The sequence below is a fragment of the Octopus bimaculoides genome, chromosome 4 (assembly GCF_001194135.2).
Source record: "Octopus bimaculoides isolate UCB-OBI-ISO-001 chromosome 4, ASM119413v2, whole genome shotgun sequence".
NCBI classification, from domain to species: Eukaryota; Metazoa; Mollusca; class Cephalopoda; order Octopoda; family Octopodidae; genus Octopus; species Octopus bimaculoides.
This window is the reverse complement of record NC_068984.1, coordinates 58,598,978-58,625,310: the sequence shown is the minus strand read 5'-3', so window position 1 is coordinate 58,625,310 and position 26,333 is coordinate 58,598,978. Positions and strand designations below refer to the sequence as shown.

At 36.4% G+C, this 26,333-nt stretch overlaps 1 protein-coding gene across 1 annotated transcript in view; it reads left to right on the top strand.

The window, feature by feature from the left end:
• The window catches only part of LOC106877351 (peroxidasin homolog), a 142,284-nt gene that overhangs the window by 47,172 nt on the left and 68,779 nt on the right, over positions 1-26,333 (top strand). Inside the window, exons 2-5 of the mRNA XM_052967102.1 lie at positions 2,414-2,485; positions 19,501-19,572; positions 23,853-23,924; positions 25,627-25,698. Coding sequence (XP_052823062.1) covers positions 2,414-2,485; positions 19,501-19,572; positions 23,853-23,924; positions 25,627-25,698 — 288 coding nt within the window. The remainder of the gene's footprint in view (positions 1-2,413; positions 2,486-19,500; positions 19,573-23,852; positions 23,925-25,626; positions 25,699-26,333) is intronic.

Sequence of the window (26,333 nt, the reverse complement as noted above, 5' to 3'; positions counted from 1 at the left end):
CACGCACGCACACACACATACACACACAGATCATCATCATCATCATGGTTTAACGTCTGTTTTCAATGCTGGCATGTGTTGGACGGTTTACTTGAGGTTTGGAAAGCCAGCAGCTGCGCCAGGCTCCAATCTGATCTGGCAATGTTTTTACAGCTGGATGCCCTTCCTAATGCCAACCATTCCAAGAGTGTAGTGGTTGCTTTTTATGTGCCACCGGCATGGGAGCCAGTCAGGGGGCACTGGCATCAGCCACATTCAGATGGTGCTTTTTACATGTCACTGGCATGGGAGCCGAACAGGGAGCACTGGCCACAGCTACAATTTTGGTTTTACATGACTGAACAGGTCTTCTCAAGCATATCATATTGCCTGACGCATCAAGGATACTTTTAAATGGACTGGACATGCAACACTGGCATTGACCATGGCTGCGATATTGGTAGTTAAGTTTATATAGGGTTCATTGCGACCTAATGTTAGTTATTTCAATTAGGAAGTTGGTAGATACCAATTTGGTTCCTATTGTTATCTTCAGGTTAAACATTTTGACATTTTAACCTCAGTATATTATTTATAACTTCTAAAAAGCATTGTGTTATCATTCCTATACACATATAGTCTTGTCTATCTGTTTTAGTTTATTTAGCAGAAACAGGTCTACAATTTTGCATGCTTCTGTAAAATTATAGCTATCCATGGAAACGTTGAATATACACTCAATTCATTGTTGTTCTGTAAAAATGGACGTCTAGACTGTGCTATAGTCTTGAGCTTGTCTGATATTGTACGTGTGATTAGATGTGATCTGTATAGATTTATGGAAGAGGGTTTTGGTGATAGATGGGTATTAAATCTTTGGTGATGGATGAATGTTAAAAAATTAGCTGATGTCAAATCAAATACTTGCATTAGTTTTTACACTTGGTCTGTTTAAACAAATTTATCAATGATGTTTTTCTATGTATTTAGTGTGGAGGACTTTATTTCTTGAGAATTGAGACTAACATTTTCTTACCATGCCTAAACCACCTTCTGTAGAACATATTAGTTTACATTTCAGCATATTTGTTAGTAGTTTAGTTGAAGGTAATGTATGTGATTCTAGGACTATGAAGCTGACCTTCATTTGGATGCTATTTGTTTTATGTATGAATTGATGTCATTAGCTCAAGGTCACTCTCCTCTGCCAGTCCATTGATCCAAATGCCTGGGAGACAACCACCAGGCATCACCCAAAGTGGCAGCATGTCATTGTCAAGGGAATGGACCAGATGGAAAATAACAAATGTCATGAGGCAAGGATAAAACATCGAAGATTCAAAGAGTGACTCAGACTTCCTTGTCCCTTGCCAACCTGTCCCTGCAATGAATGCCCCCAACTTTTCTATACTGCCCTTGCCTGAAGAGCCACCTCAGGCACTGGTACCCTTAACACCCATCAGTGGGAAGAGGTTGAATCACACACTACAGATTAACTACTTGGATATGAGTTAATACCAATGATAATGTCATTACTTAGGTTTTAGTGAGATTTTTTAACCCTTTGCAGACAGAGCCTCATTTGGAATTTCAGTGCCAAAAAGATGGAACCTTTTTCCCAAGCCCTACATGCACTTATTTTTCAAAAAAAAAAAAAATTATAAAATAAAAAGTAGATATTTACATATATAAAACTATATCTATTCTTGTAGGAAATTGAATGAACTAATACAATCTTCTTTGTCAATTGACTTTTCAGTTGATTGATCAGCCCTGTCATCTTCTAAGGGATAAGTAAGATTTTGTATGTAATAAGGTATTGCATGTGCCTACCTTATATGAACTGCTAATTGTTTCTGAACATATGAACATGTTGGATGAGTTTACTATACTCATTTATGTATGATTCTAAGGAAAATCAGTGGTGATCTAATGACCTGGAAATATGTGAAGTTAATATACAGGATGCAGTTTAACTTATAAAGAAAGAAAACTACAACCATATCAATGTAACTAAACTATGCCAAGTTAAAGGGAGTAAATTCAGGTTGGTGGAAATCAAATGGTGTACTTTCTCTTTTAACTGGAAGAAAAATAAATTCACTGGAAGGTGAAGTGTTACTCTATTGCTGGTACGTCCCTATCTGAAGATTTGAGCCATGAATAGCATATGAGCTAAATACTTACCAGTTATCCTGTACTTCTGTTGCTTACAACCTTGAACTGTACTGTATAAACTATGTTGCATATTTACTGTAAGGCAACCTTAATTTGCTAGTGAACCCAAGTATGGGTTAAACATAGGTTAAATATGAACCCAAGCATGGGTTAAACATAGTGTCACTTAGCTGTGTTTAAACAATATCCCTTGTAATTCCACAATAAGTTTTATTCATGTAATAATTTCTTCCTTTTTTACTTCTTTATTCTTCAGGGATCTTCGATCAAACAAAATAAAAAATATTGCTATTGGTACATTTTCAAATCTGAAGTTTCTGGAAACACTGTAAGTATATTTTTGAACCTTCTTTTTCCTATCTTAAGACCTTTCTTTTTTGTCTCTTCTTTCTTCCTTCTGTTTTGTTGTTGTTTTGCTATTGTTGTTGTAATGTTATGAGCTGAAATAGTGAGAGTGGTGGGGAATGGAGGTGATGAGTTGTATGTAGGATCCCTCCCATTTCTCATTGGAAGCAAGTATTGTGAGTGTGCCATGTGTGGAAGTGACAAGGAAAGATAGTGATCTCCATGTGGAGTGAAGTGTTCTCCCTGTTTCCTTCTTGTGATGTAACCTGTTGATTCTTTCTCTTGAAGTTTATGTAAAAATTGTTTTTCCCTTGGTCCATTCAATACTTGCTACAATCTGTTTTGGCTCAGAAGCAAGTGAATATGTCAGGCAAGGTAAAAATCATTAGCAATGTGATAAAACCATTTAGTGGTGAGGAAGATGTGGTTGATTGTGTGAAGAAGGTTAGGTTGGTCACAAATCTGCTGGAGATTAGCGACTGGGCAAGTTTTATGCCATTATATCTATAGTTGGCATTGTACCTAGAAATGAATGAAGAAGCCCAGCTAGATCCAGGAAGAATAGAAACCAGATTTAAAAAAAGCATTTATGGAGGAAGCATTTATGGTTTATAGTAGGCTAGAAAGAACAAGATGGAATGGGGAACGACTGGATGTGTTTCTCAACAATATCAGAAGGTTGCAGAGATTGGCTGAATACACTGGAGAACAGCTGAAGAGAACAATCAGACTGGTTTCCCTGATCACAAGTCAATAGAATTACAGCAGTTATTAGACATCAAGATCATGGTTATGAGGTATTTTGTGACTCAAGCCAGAATGTTAATGGACAAATTGGCCACAAAGCTTTGTAGCAGTGGCTGTAGTGGGGAAAGGTCCAATAAGATGGTAAACTGAGAGCACCATGAGGTTGGAAGGGGAAAGAGAATGAATACGTCCTTTGAAGAGGTATTGCTTCAGATATCATGAACCACACATGATCAAGGACTGCAAGGAGCCCAAATCAGAATCGATCTGTTACCAATGTGATAATTGTAAATGACTGCCACCATCACACAAGTAATATTGTACATTTCTGGCTATGAGAAGTATTGCCTTGCTTGGAAACAAATGAAGGATGGCAACATAACAAAGATCTGCCTTAATAAACTTAGTCCAATCAATGCAGCATGGAAAAGTTGACATTAAAACATTGACAGCAGCAGCAACAGTCTGGAGTTTTTTGTTTTTTACTATTCATTCTGGAGGGAGGGGCAATGCTTATGACTCTTCATAGGGTCACTGACACTAGTGAGAGAGAGGGAATGAGGAATGTATCCTCATACTAGAGCCCTAATTGTAACTGATTGCACACTGCTAAAGGAACTCATGAGTCAGGTGGTAGAGTCAAACTAAGCAACAGATTGCATCTACCAACCTAATTAAGTCGCTGTACGATTTGAGCTCAGAATGCAAAGTACTGGAACAAATAGTACATGACACCTCGTCGAATACTGTAATAATTTCACCAGTCCATCACCTTAACACATCTTATTTTTTTCAACCTCAGAAAGGTGAAAACTAAAGCTGATCATGGCAGGATTTGAACTCTGAATGCAAGAAACTGAGATAACTAATGCAAAGCATTTATTTTGATACTCTAACAACTGTGCTAACTTGCTGCTTATGGGCTTTTTTAGGTAGGTTAGGTTAATGTGGTCAAGATTCCTCCTGAATAACAGCTGCATATTGATGTTGCAAGATAAAGACTGGTATTTATTTGTTAATGAGCCTCTGTAAGAAGTTAAAGACTTACTTATAACAAACTTTCATAAAGTTATTAAGAACTTCAGCACTTAAAAATTCTTTGAAAGGTTATAAACACATGCTGTCGCTGAATGGAATTTTAGTTTGAAATCAAAACAAAATGTAAACTAATACATACATGCATATGTGATATACACATATGTGTAGCTATTGCATGTGCATGAAGTTTGCTGTGTGTGTGTGTATGTATGTATGTATGTATGTATGCATGTATGTATGTATGCATGTAAGTATGTATGCATGTATGCATGCATGTATGCATGTATGTATGTATGTATGTATATATGCATGCATGTGTGTGTATGTGTGTATATGTATATATATATATATATATATATACACACACACACACATATATATATGTATATATATATATACACACACACATATATATGTATATATATATATATATATATATATATATATATATATATATATACACACACATATACATATATATAAATACACACACACATACATACACATTTGTGTATATATAGCCTACACATCCAGTACATAGCAGCAGACTTGGTTTACTTTAAATTGATATACTCAACATAGAGTAATATATGGTATTTCATGTAATATATTCCATGCTTCCACTAATACCACCACCACCACCAATGCCACTACTACTACTACTACTACTACTACTACTACTACTACTACTACTACTACTACTCGATGTAGGTCTAGTATTCATGCCTGAAGTATAATTGTGAAAGTTATCTATGAGAATTTGAAACTCTAATAGTTTTCTAGAAATTAAAAGAAAGGAAGAAAGAAATAAAGAGCACACTACAATAAAAAATAAACAAGAAACAAAACAAATATAAAAAAAACAAATGTTCTGTACCATACTGAACTATATATAAGTTGGAATATATAACTTGAAATTTTATTAGGGTGCAACTATTTTATTCCTTTAGATTCTGTGAACTACGTTGGAAAAAATCTGGTTTTTTACTGATAAGAATACCACTCAAGCACTTCTATAAACAAATGCAATTCCCAATGTTTTCTTCAGTTATCTGTATCAATTAAGAAAAGAGACAAATAGAAGTGAAATGGCTAAGTATTGGAAAACTAGCTCACATGACTTTGAGTTCAAATTTATTGCAGACAATTTTTTTTCTTTCTTTCCAAGAGAAAGAATGCCCTTATATCTACATTATCTCATTTTGTCTAGTTTTAACAAAGACCATGTGAGATTTTTCTTTGGAATGAATTGGCGTCTTTTCCAAGTGAAAAGCTGCCTCTCATTTGCTTAACACCATGAAACTACAGCTAAGCTCTTAACTGTTAAGTTTCCTTGAATCCCTTGAAATTCCTGGATGTATTTTTATATTTATGAATAGGATAATGTTTCATCCACCACTTTGAGACCTTCCATTATCCATTACACTGTGTAACATGATTTTTGTCCTTGGGTAGCAAATGTTATTTCCTATTTGCTTACCCCTAGAAAGTATGAAAAATGGTTAATATTTCCTTCAAACTTTCTTTTTGTTACATTTATTCAAACCCCAAAAAATCCCTCTCAATACATGGGGATGATGCTCCCTTACTACTCCTGCTCATGATCAGAGATGTACAAATTGTCAACCAAAGAACATCCCCAAGTGGTAAAGATCAAATATTTGACAAGCAAATCTGTGGTATTGAGTAGAATATTTACTATAACGATATTTCTGCTTCAGCATCTCAGGGTTGAATTTGTCTGAAATGTAATGGAAAATAGGTCAGTTTGAAAACATTGGTGTTCAGGTCAGAAAAACAGAGGCTGAAAGGAATAGTAATAATTTTCTTTGGTTTCTAGACAGAAGCAAATAAGAAATAGCACTTACTAATTGAAGACCAAAGAAAAACTAAAAATGTTGTTACATAGTATTATGAATTGACTCAGTATGCTTCCCAAAACTCATATAATTTCTAAACAGTCTAATGTATCAACCTGTTTTATAGATAAGCTCTTAATCCCAGTTACTTTTCAATCATTTTCTTATCAACAAGTTGTGTCCTTTCTCCTTTTATCCTACTGCTATTACTTGGCTGATGTCCTTTCAATTTGCTGACTTGATATAGCTCAAACTAAACACATAGGTCCCAGTTACTTCTTTGCTTACTATTTGTACCTCTTTAGCCTTCGTCCTTAAATAAGTACAACCAATCCTTTCTCTTGGCCTACGTTTTAAACAATTAACTTGTAGCTTTCAAACTGAACATATACTCGTTTTTAATGTTACTAAACTTTTTCTTGGATAGCTTAGAAGACAATGGGTCATGACTTTTCTTTACTGATTAAATAATATTTAATGATGCAAACACAAACGTGGCTGTGTGGTAAGAAGTTTGCTTCCCAATTACCTGGTTCTGGGTTCAGTCTCACTGCATGACTCTTTGGACAAGTGTTTTTTTAACTTTAGCCTTGGGCTAACCAAAGTCTCATGAGTGGATTTGGTAAACTGAAACTGTAAGAAGCCTGTTGCATATGTGTGTGTGTGTGTCTTTGTGTCTGTGTTTTCCCATCCACTGTTGGAGTGTTAGCAGTTCAGCAAAAGAGACTGAAATAATAAGTACCAGGCTTTAAAAAAGAAAATAAGAACTGGGGCTGATTCATTTGACTAAAAGTTCTTCAAGGTGGTGCCCCAGTGTGGCCACAGTCTAATGACTGAAACAAGTAAATGATGAAACGTAATAGATATATAATATTATATTATACTTTTGCTTAGATATAGTGATACTAATAACCAGTTGTAAGAACTTAATGTACTTATGTTTCAGAGCAGTGTTTTCCAACTTTTTTTTTCCAGTGCCTCACTTTTTAATAACAAAAAATTTGGTGCCCATCGACATTTTTGTTTTTTTTAATACAGAAATACGATTTTTAATTCAATTACCTGGCTAACAGATACCTCAACTCATTTAGTGAGAACCGTGTGCCTAGTGTATATGGCACAGATCCTTGATCTGAGAAGACAATTTGGTTAACTTCAGCCGTAAATTGCCACATTTTGTAATTTCAAGCCAGTTTCTCTTGGTTTCCAGTAAATTATCAACTGCACTGAATCCACATTTGACCAAACAAGACGAAGGAAAATGAGTCAATAGTTTTCTTCTCGTCACATAGCCACATATTTGTCCCTTTCAATTTAAACAAAGTCTTCACTGATTCATCATGACGCGATTCTGATAACTCTTCATGGTATTAAACTGCAGCATCAGAAACGTCAATCAGCAGTGGTTGAGTTAACCAAGAGGAAAAATTCATTGCCTTCACAAAATCTGTCATTGAAGTCCTTTATTGAGTATTCAAGTGGTCAATAATTATGGTGGCAGCATCATTCGTTATCTCACATTTACTCAACCAGTATAATTAACTGAAATTTCTTTTGGAAACATCTTTTTGACATATTAAATCCAAAAATCTTTGCTTCCACACCAACAAGCGTCATGTTTGCACCTTGGAGTTGTTTATTCAAGTTTCCAAGTTTCTCGAAGATGTCTGTCAAATAACTGACAAATGCTTTTCCATCCATTGTTGACAGCATTTTCGCTTCACATTTATCACTGAGTAAATGTTAAGATGATCAAATAATTCCTTGAACCTTTTTAAGCTATTTCCACTTGATATCCACCTTACTTCTGTATGAAGCAATAATCGGACATACTTGGCACTTTGGTTTACACAAGACTGCTTAAAAAGATGTTCGGCTTTGGGATTTGCATGGTTTATATGTCTTGTGAAACATGCCTGGTTTAATGTCTTGTGAAAACTATGAGATTGCACCTGGAAATTCCTTCTAAAGGTGCAGGCCTGGGCATGATTTTTTTTTTTTATAGAAGACCAGCAATTGCTTGCACATGCAAGTCTTACTTCTTTATGTCACCAATGCTGTCTGAGAGAAAAATAAGAATTGATACATCATAGCACCAATGTTGTTGCAAGACAGTGCTGACAAAATCCAGAGAGTTGAGCAGTTTCTGCAAGGCAACATGTGCTGCTTTTTAAAATTTCTGTTAAATAACACCCTAGAATGACCCTTTGTTGTGTTTCTCATTCTGACAGGATGTGCCATTGTTTTCTCTCCTTTGAAGAAGAATTTTATCTGAAACATTGGAAACATCCCCTTACTACAACATATCAACTTAAATAATTTTACTCTATCCAAATAAATATGATTTTTAACAACACAGACCAGCAACTGTCCCTTTAGATTCTATTTTCCCTACACACATGCACACACACACACACACGTATGTGTGTGTGTTTCTGTGAAAGGCACATGGTTTATTGATTTGGACAGTGGTTCTCATCCTGGGTTCATATGGCCCTTAGGGGCTCATATAAAAATTTTTGTTAAAATTTATATGCAAAATATTGCTTATACTCCTACAATACACAAAATATTTTAATTTTTGTGTATGATTCCTAATAATATTTAATCATAAAGATACAGTAAGTTTTTTTTTTATATACATCAAATGGCTATGGAGGTCCAGTAGAGTAAAACAAGAATCAAAGGGGCCCATTGGCAAATAATTGTTGAGAACCAATGGTTTAGAATTTTGCATTCATGATCATAAGATTGCGGTTTCAATTCTTAGACTATACAGTACTTTGAGTTCTTAAGCAAACCACTTCATTTCACATTGCTCCAGTCCACTCAGCTGGCAAAAATGAGTAATATTGCAATGAACCAATGTCCCATTTATGTGGGGATTATATTTACCACAGGTGGCCTTGTGACCCTTATAGCCCAGGAAGGACTTTTGAACGTTTTGACACAAATACATACATACACATGTGTTCAAGGGGATGCTGAAAAGTTCTTGGCTTTGGGTTAAAGAAAATACAGGAGGTTCAGTTAATTATGAATTTATTCAACCTTAGATTCCCTCTATTTCCCTCTCAGACTCACACACTTATTGCAGCAGTCCTTCAATTTTTCTAAGCCCTGTAAAAGAATTCAGAATTTTGGGCCTCCAACCAGACCTTTCACAATACCCTTAAAGCCAGAAACTTCTTAGCACACCCTCGTATATGACAAAGAAAGTCAGGTATTTAGGCAGCAGCATCTAGACATCCTAGGTGTTGCTTGAGTGTAACTTTAGTGTTACACTTTATTTAACTACTAACCATCTGTTCTAAATAATCTAATATTTCTTTATGGTAAGGTAGTAAGTTGGCTGAATCATTAGCACACTGGGCAAAATGCTTAGCAGCATTTCATCCATCTTTATGTTCTGAGTTCAAATTCCACCAAGGTCAACTTTGCCTTTCATCTCTTTGGGGTTGATAAGATAAGTACCAGTCAAGCACTGGGGTCAATGTACTTGACTTACTCTCTCTCTGAAATTATTGGCCTTGTGTCAAAACCTGAAGCCAATATATTTACTTGGTAAGGCAGTGTGGTGGTAGAATTTTAGCTTGCTGTGCAGAATTTAGCGGTATTTTGTCTGTCTTTACATTCCAAGTTCAGATCTCATCGAGATTGACTTTACCTTTCAGGGTCAACAAAAATGAGTACCAGTCAAGCATTGGGGTTGATGTAATCAACTTACTCCTTCCCCAAAATTGCTGGCTTTGTGCCAAAGTTTGAAACCAATATTTCCTTATGGTGTATTTTCATACTCTACTATGAAATTTACTGTGTGATGAGATAAATTTGTAATCGGTGATCAATCTAATGTGTATTAAAGATGCACTAAACAACATGCTGTGACAAACTAAACAAAAATGCAACTGTGAATGCATTAGGTTTAGCACATCCTGTTATTTTGTGTGTTTGAGAGAGAGAGAGTGTGTGTGTGTGTGTATGAAAAGTAGGTGGAATTCTAAGAGAAAAGGGAAATACTAGTGGAGTTGATTTAAATAACAGTCTTTTGTAATAGAACACTTCAATGGTTATTATGAGAGTAACACTGTTATGTTTTAGTCTTAGACGATTACATATGAAAAATTGCTATGCCAGGATTGTGTGAATTTAGGGCATAAAAGTCTTTTATAGCCTTATTCGTTTTCACTTAAGATTTTTAATATGTTATACATGATACATCATGCATATATGTGTTAATGTAAGAACATATTCTATTGCATAACTTCTCTCATATACATTGTCACACACATACAATCATACACACATATTCCTGTTCTATCATTATAACTATTATTGTTTCATATGCAGACATTTTATTTATCTCTCATACACACATACATATACACTTTATTTCACACATTCAGACACTACTTAAAATTTACGTCTACAGGGTGTCCTAAAATTAAGGCAACCAACTTATTCCAATTTTGCCAAAGCAAAATATTGTTATATTTTGGGTCCGAGTGTTGCAATGCAATGGTAAAGTAAACACAATTATGACACTACCACATTTACTCAACATGACCTCCTCTGTTTTGAATCAGCCTTAAGTCTAGGTGCAAATGCTTCACACAGGGCATGCAACTGTTCTTGCAGAATTGAAGCCCATTCCTGATGCAGTTTTGCCTTCAGAATGTCATGTGAAGCATGAGGAGTGCTCAAAACTCTCATCTTCAAAGTGGACCAAACAGAAACATTCAATGGGTTGAGGCCGGGACTTCTTGAGGTCCATACATCCTTGACTATGATCAACAGAATGTTTTTCTGAATCCAGTGTTGTGTCTGTTTGGAGCTGTGGGATGGTGCTGAATCCTGTTGGAGGCTTGAATGTGTGCCTTGAAAGTACTCATTCAGCTTGTCACTAAATGTATTGCTGGGTGTTAATTTTAACACACACGTGACACAAAAACGAGGGGAGATCTTCCAGTGGTTGTCACAGCTACCCAAACCATAAATGACTGTGGATTTTGATGTTGATTTACGAGTCCACCCTCAACTGAACCAGATACACTCCAAAGTCGATCAATCTAATGGTTTATTGTCCATTTGATGTCAAATTTCTTTTCATCAGTGAACACAAAGTTGGGCAGCATGCCTTCAGTAATCTGACACAGGATAAGATGACTTCTCTCCAGTCTCATAGCCTTATAATCCTGTGTGAGCTCATGATGGTGGATCATCTTGTAAGGGTAGGTCTTGACATCCTTCTTCAGCACTCGATACATCGATGTTTGGCTTATTTTTGCTGTGGCTGCTAGTTTTCTGATGGAATGATGAGGATTTTGCCATAACTTTTCTCTGGTACTTTTGATAAACTGAGGAATCTGCACATTTCTTTTCAGCCAATTCCAGGTTGATTGGTTGTGGAACCAGTCTCTTGAAATTTCCTGACAATTTCCCAGGCTGTTGTTTGGTTAATTTTAAGCTTTTTCGCTATAGCTGTATTACTTTCACCTCCTTTGTAGAGAGTTATGATTGTATTTTAATCTATAACTTAATTTATAAATCTGAATTTATTTAGTCTGAAATAAAAAGACACACTAATCTTTTATAATGATGTATAATTTTCATATCCTATCACATTCATTGATAGTTATTAAAGCCTGAAACTTTGGTTGCCTTAATTTCAGGATACCCTGTATACCTATATGCACATACTTCCTTACTCTTTGTTCCTCTCAAATATACATGCAACATGCAGCACTTGTATACATATACATGTACACATGCTTACAGGCACACTTACATATACATTTATGCATACATGCATATGTCCATCTCAAAATACATCAGAGATGCATTGTGAAGCAGAATTTCACCAAAGTGTTCTATAAACTAGATTTTGAGAAATATAAACTAATTTAATGATCTGTAGACTAACATTAATTAAAAAACAACTCAAGGCATATTTATTTTAATATATATGTTTTAAATTGTTTTTCTTTTTTCAATTCAGTTTATCTATAGAACATTTGTTCCCAACCTTTTTTTGCACCACACACCAATGTTATATAAGCATTTTTCCATTGACCAGGGGATCACACAAGTGCATCATACACATTTTAATTATTGCATATATAATATATAGTTGCTGGGTTTTGGTTCGAAATTGGTGATGTAGTTTCTTTCATTATTGGAAAGGGAGATGTAATGTTTTGAAACCAGGTTATTAACCTTCAAATGCTCCATGGCCCAGTAATGACTTGTGACCTGGTGGTTGAGGACCCTTGTTATGAACATCTCACACACACACACACACACACACACACACACACACCCGTGCATGCACGCACACATATATCAACAATTTTACCAAAACTTTTGTCAAACAAAACCATTTGACAAGACAATTAAGATAACAAAAGATCTTTTATGCGCTATGTGCTTGTTCAACACACCAAGTATAGCAGCTAAAAAACAGGTTGCACACAATAGATAATGTAGCCATAAATATACAAAAAGATGGAGTAGTTAAGAATAGAATGCCCTTGATCATAAGTTTTACTTAATTAGTTCTACCCTGGGTGATACAACAACAATTGATATGGCAATAAATCATGCAATGAAGCAAGTAGTCTACCTGGAAAACATGGGATTTTAGCTCTTCACAATGACTCTGGTTCTTGAGTGGTTTAGAGTTTGTGAGTGCAGCAGCTCTTAGTTATTACCAGTGACCTGTAGTTTTCTGCTGCAGTCATCTAGTTGCTGTCAATGTCCTGCATGCAATTCTCAGCTGCAACCTCTATTTCCTGGGAGTGGCTTCTCACTCTGTTCTGTTACAACTTCTAATCATTGGTAGTGGCAGTAAACAATAATCTTCTGTAGTTTAATAAACTTTAATCACGTAGCAATCCTCCCAGCATATTGTGTGTGTGTGTGTATGTGTGTGTGATGGGGTGCGTTTTAGGGGGGAGTTAGTGTTGAAGATGTTGCACATGTGGTTATGAGGTTGTGGATTTTGATTCCTTGTTTGAGTGATGCATTGTCCCCTTAACAAGGTTCTTGATTTTGTATTGCTCTAGTCCACTCAACTGCAAAATGGGTACCAGCTGAATGAGTGCTTGTGCAGCTTTCTCCCCCCCCCCCCAACACTAAGTCAAGGGTGGGGTGGGCAGGCCAAATGAGTGCCTGTGTCTGTTTTTTACTACATACACACACCTAAAATGGTTAGGGGAAGCATGATACATGCCTTACGTCATACTCATTTGCAAGTAATAGCTGTAAAGTTAATTTGTAAGTGGAAATACTTCCAAATACAACATAACAACAGCTACTCCCTTATTGTCATTTTATATCAGTTTTACCATACTGACATGGGTTGGGTCTTGTCATTTGTCAAAGCCAATATCATCTTACGCAAACACATAGCCACAGAGAAAATTAGTCAGTTTTATTGCTGTGTATGCCTCATAGTATGGACTGGGTGCATTTTATCATGTCACTGTGGCTACAAAGATTGTGATATTCAGGAGAACACACTTGTATATATCTTATATCTTTTATTTTTTATTTGTTATAGTCATTGGCTGCTACTGTGCTGGGGCACTGCCATGAAGGGTTTTAATCAAACAAATCAATCCTAGGCCTTATTTATTTGAATGGTGATCCTTTCTACTCTAGGCACAAGGCCTGAAATTTTTGGGAAGGACTAGTTGATTACATCACCCCCAGTGTTTAACTAGTACATATTGTGTTGACTCTGAAAGGATGAAGGGTAAAGTGAACCATGGTGGAATTTGAACTCAGAACATAAAGCCCCCAAAAATTAAGAAATGTCACAAAGAATTTTGTCCAGTGCCCTAATGATTTTGCCAGCTCACCACACACACACACGTGTGTGTGTGTGTGTGTGTGTGTGTGTGTGTGGTTTACTGTTACATTATTGGTGGGTTCAATAAATGAAGTACTCCATCTTGTGAGAGATAAATATCATTTAATATACATAGTAGCTTAAATACAAGCTACTATTAGTTTTGTGCTGTGAAAACAGTAAACTGGCAAATCTATATATCGTACCTTGTGCTTCCAAGCAAACCTTCATGCTCAAATATGCAAAACCATGAGTCAGAAAAAATTAGGCACTCATATACAAGGTGGTATCAAAAATTTCTCAGACCAGATCTGTAGCATGCCAACAGATGGCAGCACATGATTGTGTGTTGAAGTGAGAGCTAGCAGTGACCTTCATGAGGCAGTGTACTGTGCGACATCACTGTGTTTACTTAGTAAGTTATAAAATTTGTGTTTTTGTGGTCACATGTATGCTGTAGCCTGCGATTTTTGTCATGGACAGGAAAATGAAACAAACAGCCAGCGTCAAATTTTGCATTAAACTCGGGAAGTCTGCTACAGGGACATTGAGCATGCTTCGGCAAGCTTATGGTGATGAGCCAATAGGTCATACACAATGTCTCAAGTGGCATGGATGCTTTAAAAGTAGAAGAATGTCACCAGAAGATGATGAATTATCTGGAAAACCTGCCACAAATGTCACCCCCAGAAATCTGGAGAAAATCATCAGCTTATGCATGAAGATCATCAGAGGATAACACTGGTCAACACGATTTTTGGTGCCAAGAAACAAAACGTATTTTTTAGTTAATATGATGGTGCTGATTCTGAAAATGACCTTAGTTTTTCATGGTTAGCTACCGTTTTTGCTGTACTGAAATTGCTCATTTTTGGAAAAAAGATCAATTTACAATCTTGGCTGATTGCAAAATTTAGTAGAAACCCATGAATTTTCAGGTAGGCCGAGCAATTTATGTCAGCCACCTGAAATAAACTATTTTTATAAGGAAAAGTGTGTTTCTAAGTCAAAACTTTTAAAATAGAAGTACCAAATTTTTCCAGTTTATTGCCAAAATTCAAATTAACTGATGAACTTTATCAGTAATACACTTTCGTAAACCTGATAATTAAGGTGATATCAAAAAATGGAACACTAAAATCTTCTGTTTGATATTCATAAATTTATCCCATCACTTTTATCCCTTCGATACGGAAGGAAACCAAGCACATTAAGAGCTTTTGTTTTCACAGCTGGAAAAAAAACATCCCAATTGAATGCACCTATTCCATTGTACATGATGAACATCATGAAAATGGTTTCACCATAACATCTGCCCTCCAAGGCAGATGTTATGGGATTACGAAGATACGAAGTAGAATCAGCGTAACGACTCTTTCCGTCTTTTGTTATTGACAGTTTTACAAGTCTTTCTGTAGGACATTAGGAAAGATCAAATTACCTAAATGTGAACACAGAAAGTGTAATATAAATACTCAACCAACTCATGTTCTTTTTCAATCATAGAGATAGATATCAAATAACATGGTTTCAACAAGGGGATGCAAAAATGATCCCAACTTATTTTACTATACACGCGGTGAGTTCACACTGAAAACCAACAGGAAACCGATATCTAACTTTTACAAGGAAGCCTATTGTGCTTACTTTCACGTCGAGCTTGGTGATCAGGACAAATCATAGGCCCCTCACATTGTTTGCAAGACATGTTTGGAACACATGAGACAGTGGACTTCAAGTACTTGAAAATCACTGAGATTCGCTATTCCTATGATCTGGCATGAGCCAAAGAGCCACTCAGATGAATGTTATTTCTGCTCAGTTAGTGTTGCAGGACTGAATCAAAAGAAACACAGATCTATCAACTATCCTAGTCTTCATTCTGCTATTCGACCAGTGCCACATTCATATGATTTGCCAATCCCAGTTTTTCATGAAAATTTGTTGAAACTTGTTGAAAGTGACGCATCTGATACTGATGTAAATGAGAGACACAGCGAAAATGATCCTGACTATGTTCCTGAAACCGTGCCAGAGCCGTTTAACCAAAATGATCTGAATGATTCGGTTCTTGACTTAAATCTAAGCAAAGAATCAGAACTTTTGGCCTCTAGGCTCAATGAAAAACACCTGTTTGTAAAAGTACAAAGGTAACATTCTATCAAAATAGGGATGCCAAATTTGTACCATTCCTTAATGAGAACATGGATCTTGTTCATTGCAATGACGTTGAAAGCATTCTTCTTTGACTAGACATCTACAAATACGATCCTGATGAATGGAGATTGTTCATTGATAGTTCAAAGTCAAAAACTCAAAGCAGGATTGTTTGATGGTCCTGATATCAGGAAACTCATTAAGGATGATGAATTTGTTAATTCAACGAATGACTTGGAATTACGAGCTTGGACATCGTTTTTTGACGTGGTGAAAAACTTCTTAGGCAATTGCCGGGCCGAGAATTACAAGGAGTTAGTGGAAAAGCTGTTGAAAAGTCTACAGGACATATGCACTAATATGAGTATTAAGGTTCATTTTTTTACATAGCCATCTAGATAGATTTCCAGATAATTGCGGCGATGTGAGTGATGAGTAACGAGAATGATTCCATCAGGATATCAAAACAATGGAAGAGTGCTACCAGGGACGGTGGGACAAATGACAGTAGTCAGATGGCTGACTACTGCTGGAGTACCAAAAGGGACTTAAATAACATTGAACATGATAAACAATCAAGAAAGAGAAATTTTTTACCATAGTTTTTATGTTCACAAAGGTTATATTTCAGCTGTTAGTTTATTTAATGATTTGATGAAAATATTTGTTGGTCTTGGTATATTCAATCATGTTATCTTCAAAGACTTAGGATCTGATGTTATTGCAAAAATAGTATTCCCCAATAAGCAAACCAATGTTTGTTGGTTTAAATATGAATTGAGCGGTTTCTACGATTTTACTTTGAGAAATATTACCATCGATCAATATTAAATATGCAGAAAACAAATGAAAAATGCTTTTTTTCCCAAAAATGAGGCATTTCTGTGCAGCAAAAACAGTAGCTAACCAAGAAAAAGTAAGGTCATTTTCAGATTCAGTGCCTTCAAATTAGCTAAAAAAAGATGTTTGGTGTCTCCAGACCATTTCAAAATTTTTTTTTTTGACCCATGTAATCAATGATGTTTTGAAGTGTTTAAAGGAGGACATTGAGTGAAAGCAACTGGATCTGTGGAGTGTGAAGAATTGGATTCTTCACGGCAACGCACCCTGTCACTGAGCTCTCCTCACTCATGTGTTTCTTACCAAAAACAACATGGTATCACTTCTGCACCTGCCCTATTCACCAGATTTAGCACCTGCAAACTTTCATCTCTTTCCCAAAATGAAAATGCAGCTCAAAAGTCACCATTTTAATTCCATTGTTGAGATCAAGAGCAAAGCGCAGAAGGTCCTCCACTCATGGAAACGACTTTCAGGCAAGATTCTAAGTCGCAGGAATGCTGGGACCAGTGAATTGCTGTGCAAGGTGGCTATTTTGGAAGAGATGATGTTAAAACTAAAGTAAATAAATTAAACATAACTAGTTCAGAAACTTTTTGATACCACCTCGGATTTATCAGTAGAATGGGTACATTAATAATAGTGTACTGTATTATAGATCCACTACAGCTGAGCTGACCAATTGGTTTCACACATCAGGAAATCAGGTGATTATCTAATAACCACGCTCATCAGAGATGGATGGTATGGAAATATTTGCAAATGCAACATAGCAACCATACCAGCCAACTAATTTATTTGCAAGTGTATGTCTGTGTGTATGTATGAGTCTATGTATATATGTGTATGTGAGTGTGTGTGTGTATAGAGAGGTACCTGTGAATCTGTAAAATGGAAGATTCATTAGTTTTCTCAGTACAGATGTATCGCAGGTTTTTAAACTCTTGCAATTCACCTCTAGTTCTAAAAAACATTTCCTCCTTTTGCTCTGTTCAGTTACTGAATCTGCTAGAAATAGCAGCCAAATCTCCCTCAAATCACATATTAAATAAAGAATACATAGGACATTAGTTCTTTCTAGATAACCCTAAAATGATGAGAATATCTTCTATCAGCGCTTTGAGTTGACCAATGCTTTTGTATATTTGATAAATAGAAATTTTACAGAAACCTATGGTATGTGTTATATATGGCATGCATGTGAGGGGAGGGGTGCTTATGTGTCTTTTATCTTATATCTTTTGCTTGTTTCAGTTATTTAATTGTGGCCATGCTGGGGCACGACCTTGAAAGGTTTTAGTCAAACAAATGAACCCCAGGATATATTTTTTTAATGCCTAGTACTTATTCTATCGATCACCTTTGCTGAACCACTATGTTACAGAGACATAGATACACTACATTGGTTGTTAAGTAGTGGTGGTGGAGGATAAACACACACACACACATAATATATATATATATATGTGTGTGTGTGTATATATATATATATATACATATATATATATATATATATATGTGTGTGTGTGTGTGTATATATATATATATGACAGGCTTCTTTCAGTTTCTGTCTCCCAAATTCACTCACAAGGCTTTGGTTGATCCAAGGTTATAGTAGAAGGCACTTACCCAAGGTGCCATACAGTTGGACTGAACCTGGAACCATGTGTTTGGGAAGCAAACTTTTTAAAACACAGCCATGCCTTACAAAGTTTCTCAAATGTAAATGTAGCTATAAATTATCACCCATACATTGATATATGTATGTGAATGTGCGTGCGTGCGTGTGTGTGTGTGTGTGTGTGTGTGTGTGTGTGTGTGTGTGTGTGAATGTGTTTGTGATGTGAAAGGTATACTTTTCAATAAGAAAGTTGTTAATTAACTGGTGCATTAAACAAAATGAATTATTCTGCTCAAGTTGCAATCACGCCCTTGCCACTCTCTTCATCATATAAATGCAATGAGTCAGTGACTGGCCATTCAGAAACCTGAAACCAACAACACCATTTCTCACAAAACGCAGGATATCTTTTATTTTTTATTTTTTCTTTGGTTTGTTTCAGTTATTGGACTGTGATCATGCTGGGGCACCACCTTGAAGAGTTCAGTGCTTATTTTCTAAAGCTTGGCTCTAACAGGCTCTTTTTCCAAACCACTAAGTTATGAGGACATAAACAAACCAACTCCAGTGATCAAGCAGTGGTGGGACACACACACATATGCACGCACACGCGCACACACGCACACACACATATGGCAAGCTTGTTTCAGTTGCCATCTACCAAATCTACTCACAAAGCTTTGGTTGTCCTCATGACTATACTAGTAGCCCTTGGGAGGATTCTACTGTCTACTGCAGGCACCTAAAGATCAGTTGTTGGCATTAAACTGGGAAATATATGAAACCAATCATCTAAATTTTCATTTGAACAAAAACAGCTAACAGTCACACAGACTTTTATCATTCTCTGTTAGAGCTAACAAATTTACCATTTCTTTGTCCAGGTTATTGAATCATAATGAAATTGATGTCCTCACCAGAAATGCTTTTGTCGGATTACCTTCTCTTCGAGAATTGTAAGTAAAACCAATTTCTTCTGTAGTTATTTTGTACATTAATCCTTTAGCATTTAAAGTGGCCATATCAGACACCAAATTTTTATCTGTTTTATGTTCAAATTAGCCGAATCCATCCTCTTACACCTACCCTACAATGTCATTCTAAAAATAAATCGTCACATCGTCAAAATATCAAATATACAAGGTAATACATGATTAACTTGAAATGATGTAAATTAATAAGTATTACACTGTGTAACATGACTTTTGTCCTTGGGTAGTAATTGTTATTTCCTATTTTGTTACCCCTGGAAGGTATGAAAAATAGCTAATATTTCCTTCAAATATTGCTTTTCTTACATTTATTCAAACCTCAAAGAATCCCTCTCAATACATGGCAATGATGTTCCCCCACTACTCTTGCTCATGATCGGAGATGCACGTATTGTCAGCCACTAAGGGACATGCTCAAGTGGTGAAGGTCAAGCAACTGACAAGCAAATCTGTGGTATTGAGTAAAATATTTACTATAATGATATTTCTGTTTCAGCAGCTCAGGGCTGAATTTGTAATAGAAAATAGGTCAGTTTGGAAACATTGATGTCCAGGTTATAAAAGCAAAGTTTGAAAGAAATAGTAGTCATTTCCTTTGATTTCTAGATAGAAGCAAGTAGGAAGTAACACTTACTGAATGCTAAAGAGTTAAAGAGGTTTTCTTATTTCTTGCTTTGCACTTATTGATCAGTTTTAATATCTGATACAAAGAAGAAGTGACGAATCATTGGAAAATGTAATGTGTCAGATTGTCTCATTATTTTCTTAACATTATTTTCTTCTTAATTCTGTGTCACTAATTATTAAATGCAAGAGGGTGTGGTTAAGAAGTTCACTTCATAACTGCATAGTTCTGAGTTTGATCCCACAGCAAGGCAGGGATCTCAGACTTCTACCATAGCTTCAAGTAGCAAGTTAAATTTGGCAGATTGAAATGGCAGAGATTTATTAACTCTTAGATCCTTGCCTTTGGATTTCAGATCTTTGCGGTCTTTGTTGAGCTACCCTTGGCAAAACACACACACGCACGCACGCACGCGCACACACACACACACACACACACACACACACACACACACACACACACACACACACACACACAGGGCCTCTATCAGTTTCCATCTACCAAATGTACTTGCAAGGCCTTGGTCAGCCCAAGGCTATAGTAGAAGACACTTGCCCAAAGTGGCACACAATGGGACTGAGCCCAGAACCATGTGGCTGGGAGGCAAGCTTTTTACCACATATCCACTCCTATGCCTAATATTAATATTTGTTTTTACGCATATCATCATCGTCGTTATCATCATCTTCATCACTATCATCACCATCTAATATTCACTTATCCATACTTGCATGGGATCAGATGGATGATATATTTATATAGTAGTTGAGGGTGAATGCATTTTGCTCTATCAGACTGATTGGATGAAACACTGTCAAGGGTTTTCGTCAGCTGCACAACACAAGGGTAGTGAAGTCTGAAATTATGACACTCTTGTCAGTATTCCATGGCTATATTAAACACAAACATAAATAATTAATAATAGGTATAATATGACTATAAATAGAAATTATATAAATATTTTCTTTTAATATCCATATTTAAGTAATTTAGCTTGTTAGTGACATGTGTGTATATGGTGTGTGTGTGTATATATGGTGTGTGTGTGTGTATATGGTGTGTGTGTGTATATATGGTGTGTGTGTGTGTATATATATAAAGGGTGCAATGGATAAATTGTCACCATTTTATATTTTTTATTTCATGCATATGCATTGTTTGTTTTTGATTTTGTCAACTACACAGTATAGTAGAGTCAGTTCAGTACTGTCTGTGAGAAAAACAGCACCATGATGCAATTCTCTCTGCCAGAAATTTGGAAACAACATGTACTGCTTGACATTCACACTGGAAGCTCCAATATGAACATTCCAGAGTGTTTGGGTGTCAATCTGAGGGCAGTGAAAATCTGAGGACATGTACTGAGAGTGATAAAAATCAAACAGCCAGTCAACATCATGGTGTTTGGAGTGATCACTAGTGATGGCGATGTTATACCTCCATTCATCTTCTCACACAGCCTCAGACTCAACATGGAGGCCTACATCAAGGAGGAGGTAGTGCTATCCTTGGTCAAGAGGGTGGCTGCTGGAAAACCCTATGTCTGGCAACAGAACTCTGCACCATGCCACACAAGCAGGAGAACCCAGTCATGGCTGTCAGACAATTTCTGTGACCACATCACCCCTAAAATCTAGCCCCCTAACTCTCCAGATTGCGACCCTTTGAGTCAACTGTGGGGCACGGTTGAGCGAGAGACCAACAAAAATTCCTTGTAACACCATGAAGGCAAGGTTTATGGCAGCATTCACCAACTTAAACAAGGAGACTGTCCAGAAGAGATGCAGGAGATTCCGAAGTCATCTGGCAGCTGTGGTTGAAGCCAATGGTGGTTTTACTGAATAAACTCACTCATTAGTATTTCAAGATATTTTTATGTAATTTTGGTAAATATATCTGTTAAAATGAGATGTCAGTGTTTTTTGCATAATTTAGACAACAGTTTCTTCACCACACACTACAAGATGGTATCAAAAGGTTCCTGGACCAGTTCTGTAGCACGTCAACAGATGGCAGCACACAGTTGTATACACAGTGACACTTAGCAGTGACCTTCATGAGGCAGTGTGCTGAGTGACATTGTTGTGTTTACTTTGTAAGTTGTGAAATTTGTGTTTTTGTATTCATGTGTATACTGTAGTCTATGACTTTTGTCATGGACAGGAAGTTGGAACAAAGACCCAACTTGAAATTTTGTGTCAAACATGGGAAATCTGCAACAGGGGATATTGAGCATGCTTCAGCAAGCTTACAAGGATGAGGCAATGGGTCATATGCAATATTTTGAGTGGCAGGTGGGGAGGGCTTCAAAATGGAAGACGATGACCGATCTGGAAGACCTGCCATGAGCATCACTCCTAGAAATGTGGAGGAAATTCATCAGCTTGTGCATGGGGATCATTGGAGGACAATGAATGACATTTTGAAGTATTTGAGGGAAGACATTCGGTGAAAGCAACCGGATCTGTGGAGCATGAAGAATCACGACGACAATTCATCCTGTCACCAAGCTCTCCTCATTTGTGAGTTTGTAGCCAAAAACAACATAGTATCACTTCCACACCTACCCTGTTCACCAGATTTAACACCTGTGGACTTCCGTCTCTTCTCCAAGATGAAAATGCAGCTCAAAAGTTGCTGTTTTAATACCATTGTTGAGATCCAGGTTGGTACCACATAAAGGCACACACTATACTCTGTAAAGTGGTTGGCATTAGGAAGGGCATCCATCAATAGAAACCACACCAAAACAGACACATGGAGCCCACACATCTCCCTAGCTGGGCAGCCCCCATCAAATCATCCAACCCATGCCAGCATGGAGAACAGACACTAAGAAATGATGATGATGATGATGATGTTCTATTGCATTCTTATCAAGCATAAAACTAAAAACAATGTTATCAATTGTCTGTTGTTTCTAAGTTTCTTATTAATTTTTAAATATTATATGTGTGTATAATGAAACACACTCACACACACATACACACACACATACACACACACCTACATATATATATGTGTGCCCATTAAATAATATATATATATATATATATATATATATATAACTTTATTTTTAATGTCTTTCATTCATTGGACTAATGGACTATGACCCTTTGGTGGAGGAGCCTCCTTGAAGGGTTTTAGTTCAATAAAATGCCCCTAGTACTTATGTTTTATTATTTTTTTTTTTGTTTCTTAAGCCAGTTACTTTTTCTATTGACCACTTCTGCTGAACCATGAGTTACATAAATGTAAATAAACCAACACTGGTTTTCAAGCAGTGGGTGGGAGTGTTTACAGACATAAGCACAAACACACACACACACAGACATATATATATATATGCACACACACACATACACAATGGGCTTCCACACAGTTTTCATCCACCAAATTCACCCACAAAGCATTGATTGGCCTTGGGCTATAGTAAAAGACACTTGCCCAAGGTGTTGTGTGGTGGGACTGAACTGAACCCCAAACTACATGGCTGTAAAGTGAGATTATAGTACAAATATCACCAGAGTACAGAAACCATTACAATGCAGTCCAGACTGTAGTACAATCAGTCCTTTATAAATGATTTAAAAATTTTTGCTTTTGCTTTTTTCTGAAGGTATTTATATCACAACAGAATTACGACAATTCAACCTGGTGCTTTCAATGAACTCAGAAATCTGGAACAATTGTAAGTTATATAACACTTCATTTCAATTTTATGTATATATATATATCTTTTATACCATATTTTCTAGCATAAAAGTTGAATTTTTTCTGATCAAAATTTTCAGTCAAAAAACATAGGTCAGCTTATTCACCAAGACAAGTTTGGAGGACCAAAAACTCCATATGAAATGCAGCAGGACTTGGAAAGACAGTGATGATGTTTGAATGTTTATAGTACATATGCTATGTCAACTTGTATGCCAGAAAATGTGATACATTTTCTGAATCCTCAATTATTTCACACTAAGTTTTCACCTTTTTAATACTTTCATATCTTACTTTGCTGCCACATGTTTCTAAGTACACACATATAGCAGTGAATTCACAGCATTAAAGATGCCTCTTAAAGCATTTTTAAAAAACCCTGCATATATTGAGGATGATTCTCAGGGTCACAGTTCAAAGTTGATTAAATATCTATATGTCTTGGTTCTAAGCAAGTAATGGGCAAGCCATGGTCCATGGAACTTTCTGAATGGCACACCAATGAAAAATTACCTTGAATCTTTTAGTAGTGTGGCTTGTCTGATGATGGTCCATGTCTCATGTGGCCAATTTTGGGAAAAATATTACTCATACCCGTTCTAAGCAAACCATTTCTTATATTACAGGAACTGTAGAACTGGTGTTTAGTTAGAGTTTCTATTGAGTTTTTTGGATGATAGGTAAATCTACTATTGGGTAAGACAATGATTTATTAGAGGTTGCTTTTTTTTTTTGTTTAGTCCAAGATTAGTTCTGACCAAATAGAATATTGGTCAAACATATTCCAGCTGTGAATATCCTCAGTTTTTTTTCAGACATTTGTATCTAGCACTGTATTTTTCAATCTGTCTTTAATTTTCTAAGATAATAGGGTATGATGTACAGCAGAATTGGTTACTATTTCTAGCTGTTTGAACAACCATGTGGAAACCCTTTTATTCAGTGATGTAGCAAGGGTTCTCAGCACATGGGTTCAAAGAAAATTTTGGCACTTTCTTCTTGGTTAACAAGCATAAGCTAGAGGAAATTTTAAGACCTTTCACATCTGCACCTGGGGGTGACAGAACCTCTTGTTCCTCACATTGCTACATCTCTGTCTTTGTTGACTTTTTTGTCGCAGCTTTTTCCAGCTGGAGGAAATTACTTCAGCATTGCACACTGTGCTTCCACTGCTTACATCAGAGGAATTGTATTGTCCATGGTAAACTGTCCTATTACACATTAGACTATTGAGCTGTTACTGAAGGTTTGCTTTCAGTCAGCCTTCCAGACAGGACCCACAAAAGTGGTTTATCTTTAGGAAATTTTGTTGCTGTTTCTAACAGACCATGTGACCATATGAGGCTCTCTTATTGACATGCCCTTGCTTTTTGAGACAGTAAGATGTGACTTCAGGAAATTTGGTTGCTATTTCTAACAGGTTGTACCCATATGAGGTTCCCTTATTGACACATATGGCCATTAGATGTCTTTAATGGAGCCTATTTTGTAGCTAGAAATCAGAGCAAGCCTTTGATAAGAGCATCTTCCAGTCTAGAAGAACTCACAAAGGACTACTATTCTTCAGACCAATAAAAAATATCAATTTCATTTCAAATCTCTTTCAAAAAAATCCATTTCTATCTCATACTCTTTGAGAAAATATTTGATGATTTCCTTTTTATTTTATTTCTTTGCAGATATTTGCAAAATAATTCCATTAAAACATTACTTGCTGGAGTTTTTGAAGGACTTCCAAAGTTACGTAAGGTGTAAGTAAACTTTTGTTCATTTATTAGATGTACGCTTTTCTAAGCTGGTATAGGTTGGGCAAAGATATACTGAGGCAGTTTTTTTACAGCCAAATGGCTTTCTTATCGCTAAACCTTATTTGTTTCTCATGTAAAGAACTTCACAAATGCAAAGTTACAGGGTGTTATGTTCACAAGGAATGTAAACATGACATCACCATATTGTTCAAATGGCGTCTTGCTAGAGCACACAAAATGTAAGGATTGCTTCGCACGCATGCATGCACACACATGTACACATTCACAGACACACACACACATGTACATATTGGAAATCCTCTTAGCCCCTTGTGGAGCATGGGCCAGTTTCCTGGTTTCCATGGCATATGTGTTATCCGCTAGCTGGACGGGATGCCAGTCCATTGCAGGTTTTTACTCAAGAAACAGGAAGAAAGAGTGAGAGAAAGTTGGGGCAAAAGAGTACAGCAGGGGTCGTCACCACCCCCTACCAGAGTCTCGTGGAGCTTTAGGTGTTTTCGCTCAATAAACACACACAACATCCGGTCTGGGACATACTCATATACTTACACACAAATTCATATACATAAATATATGTGTGCATGTGTGTGTATATATATATATATGTATGTGTATAT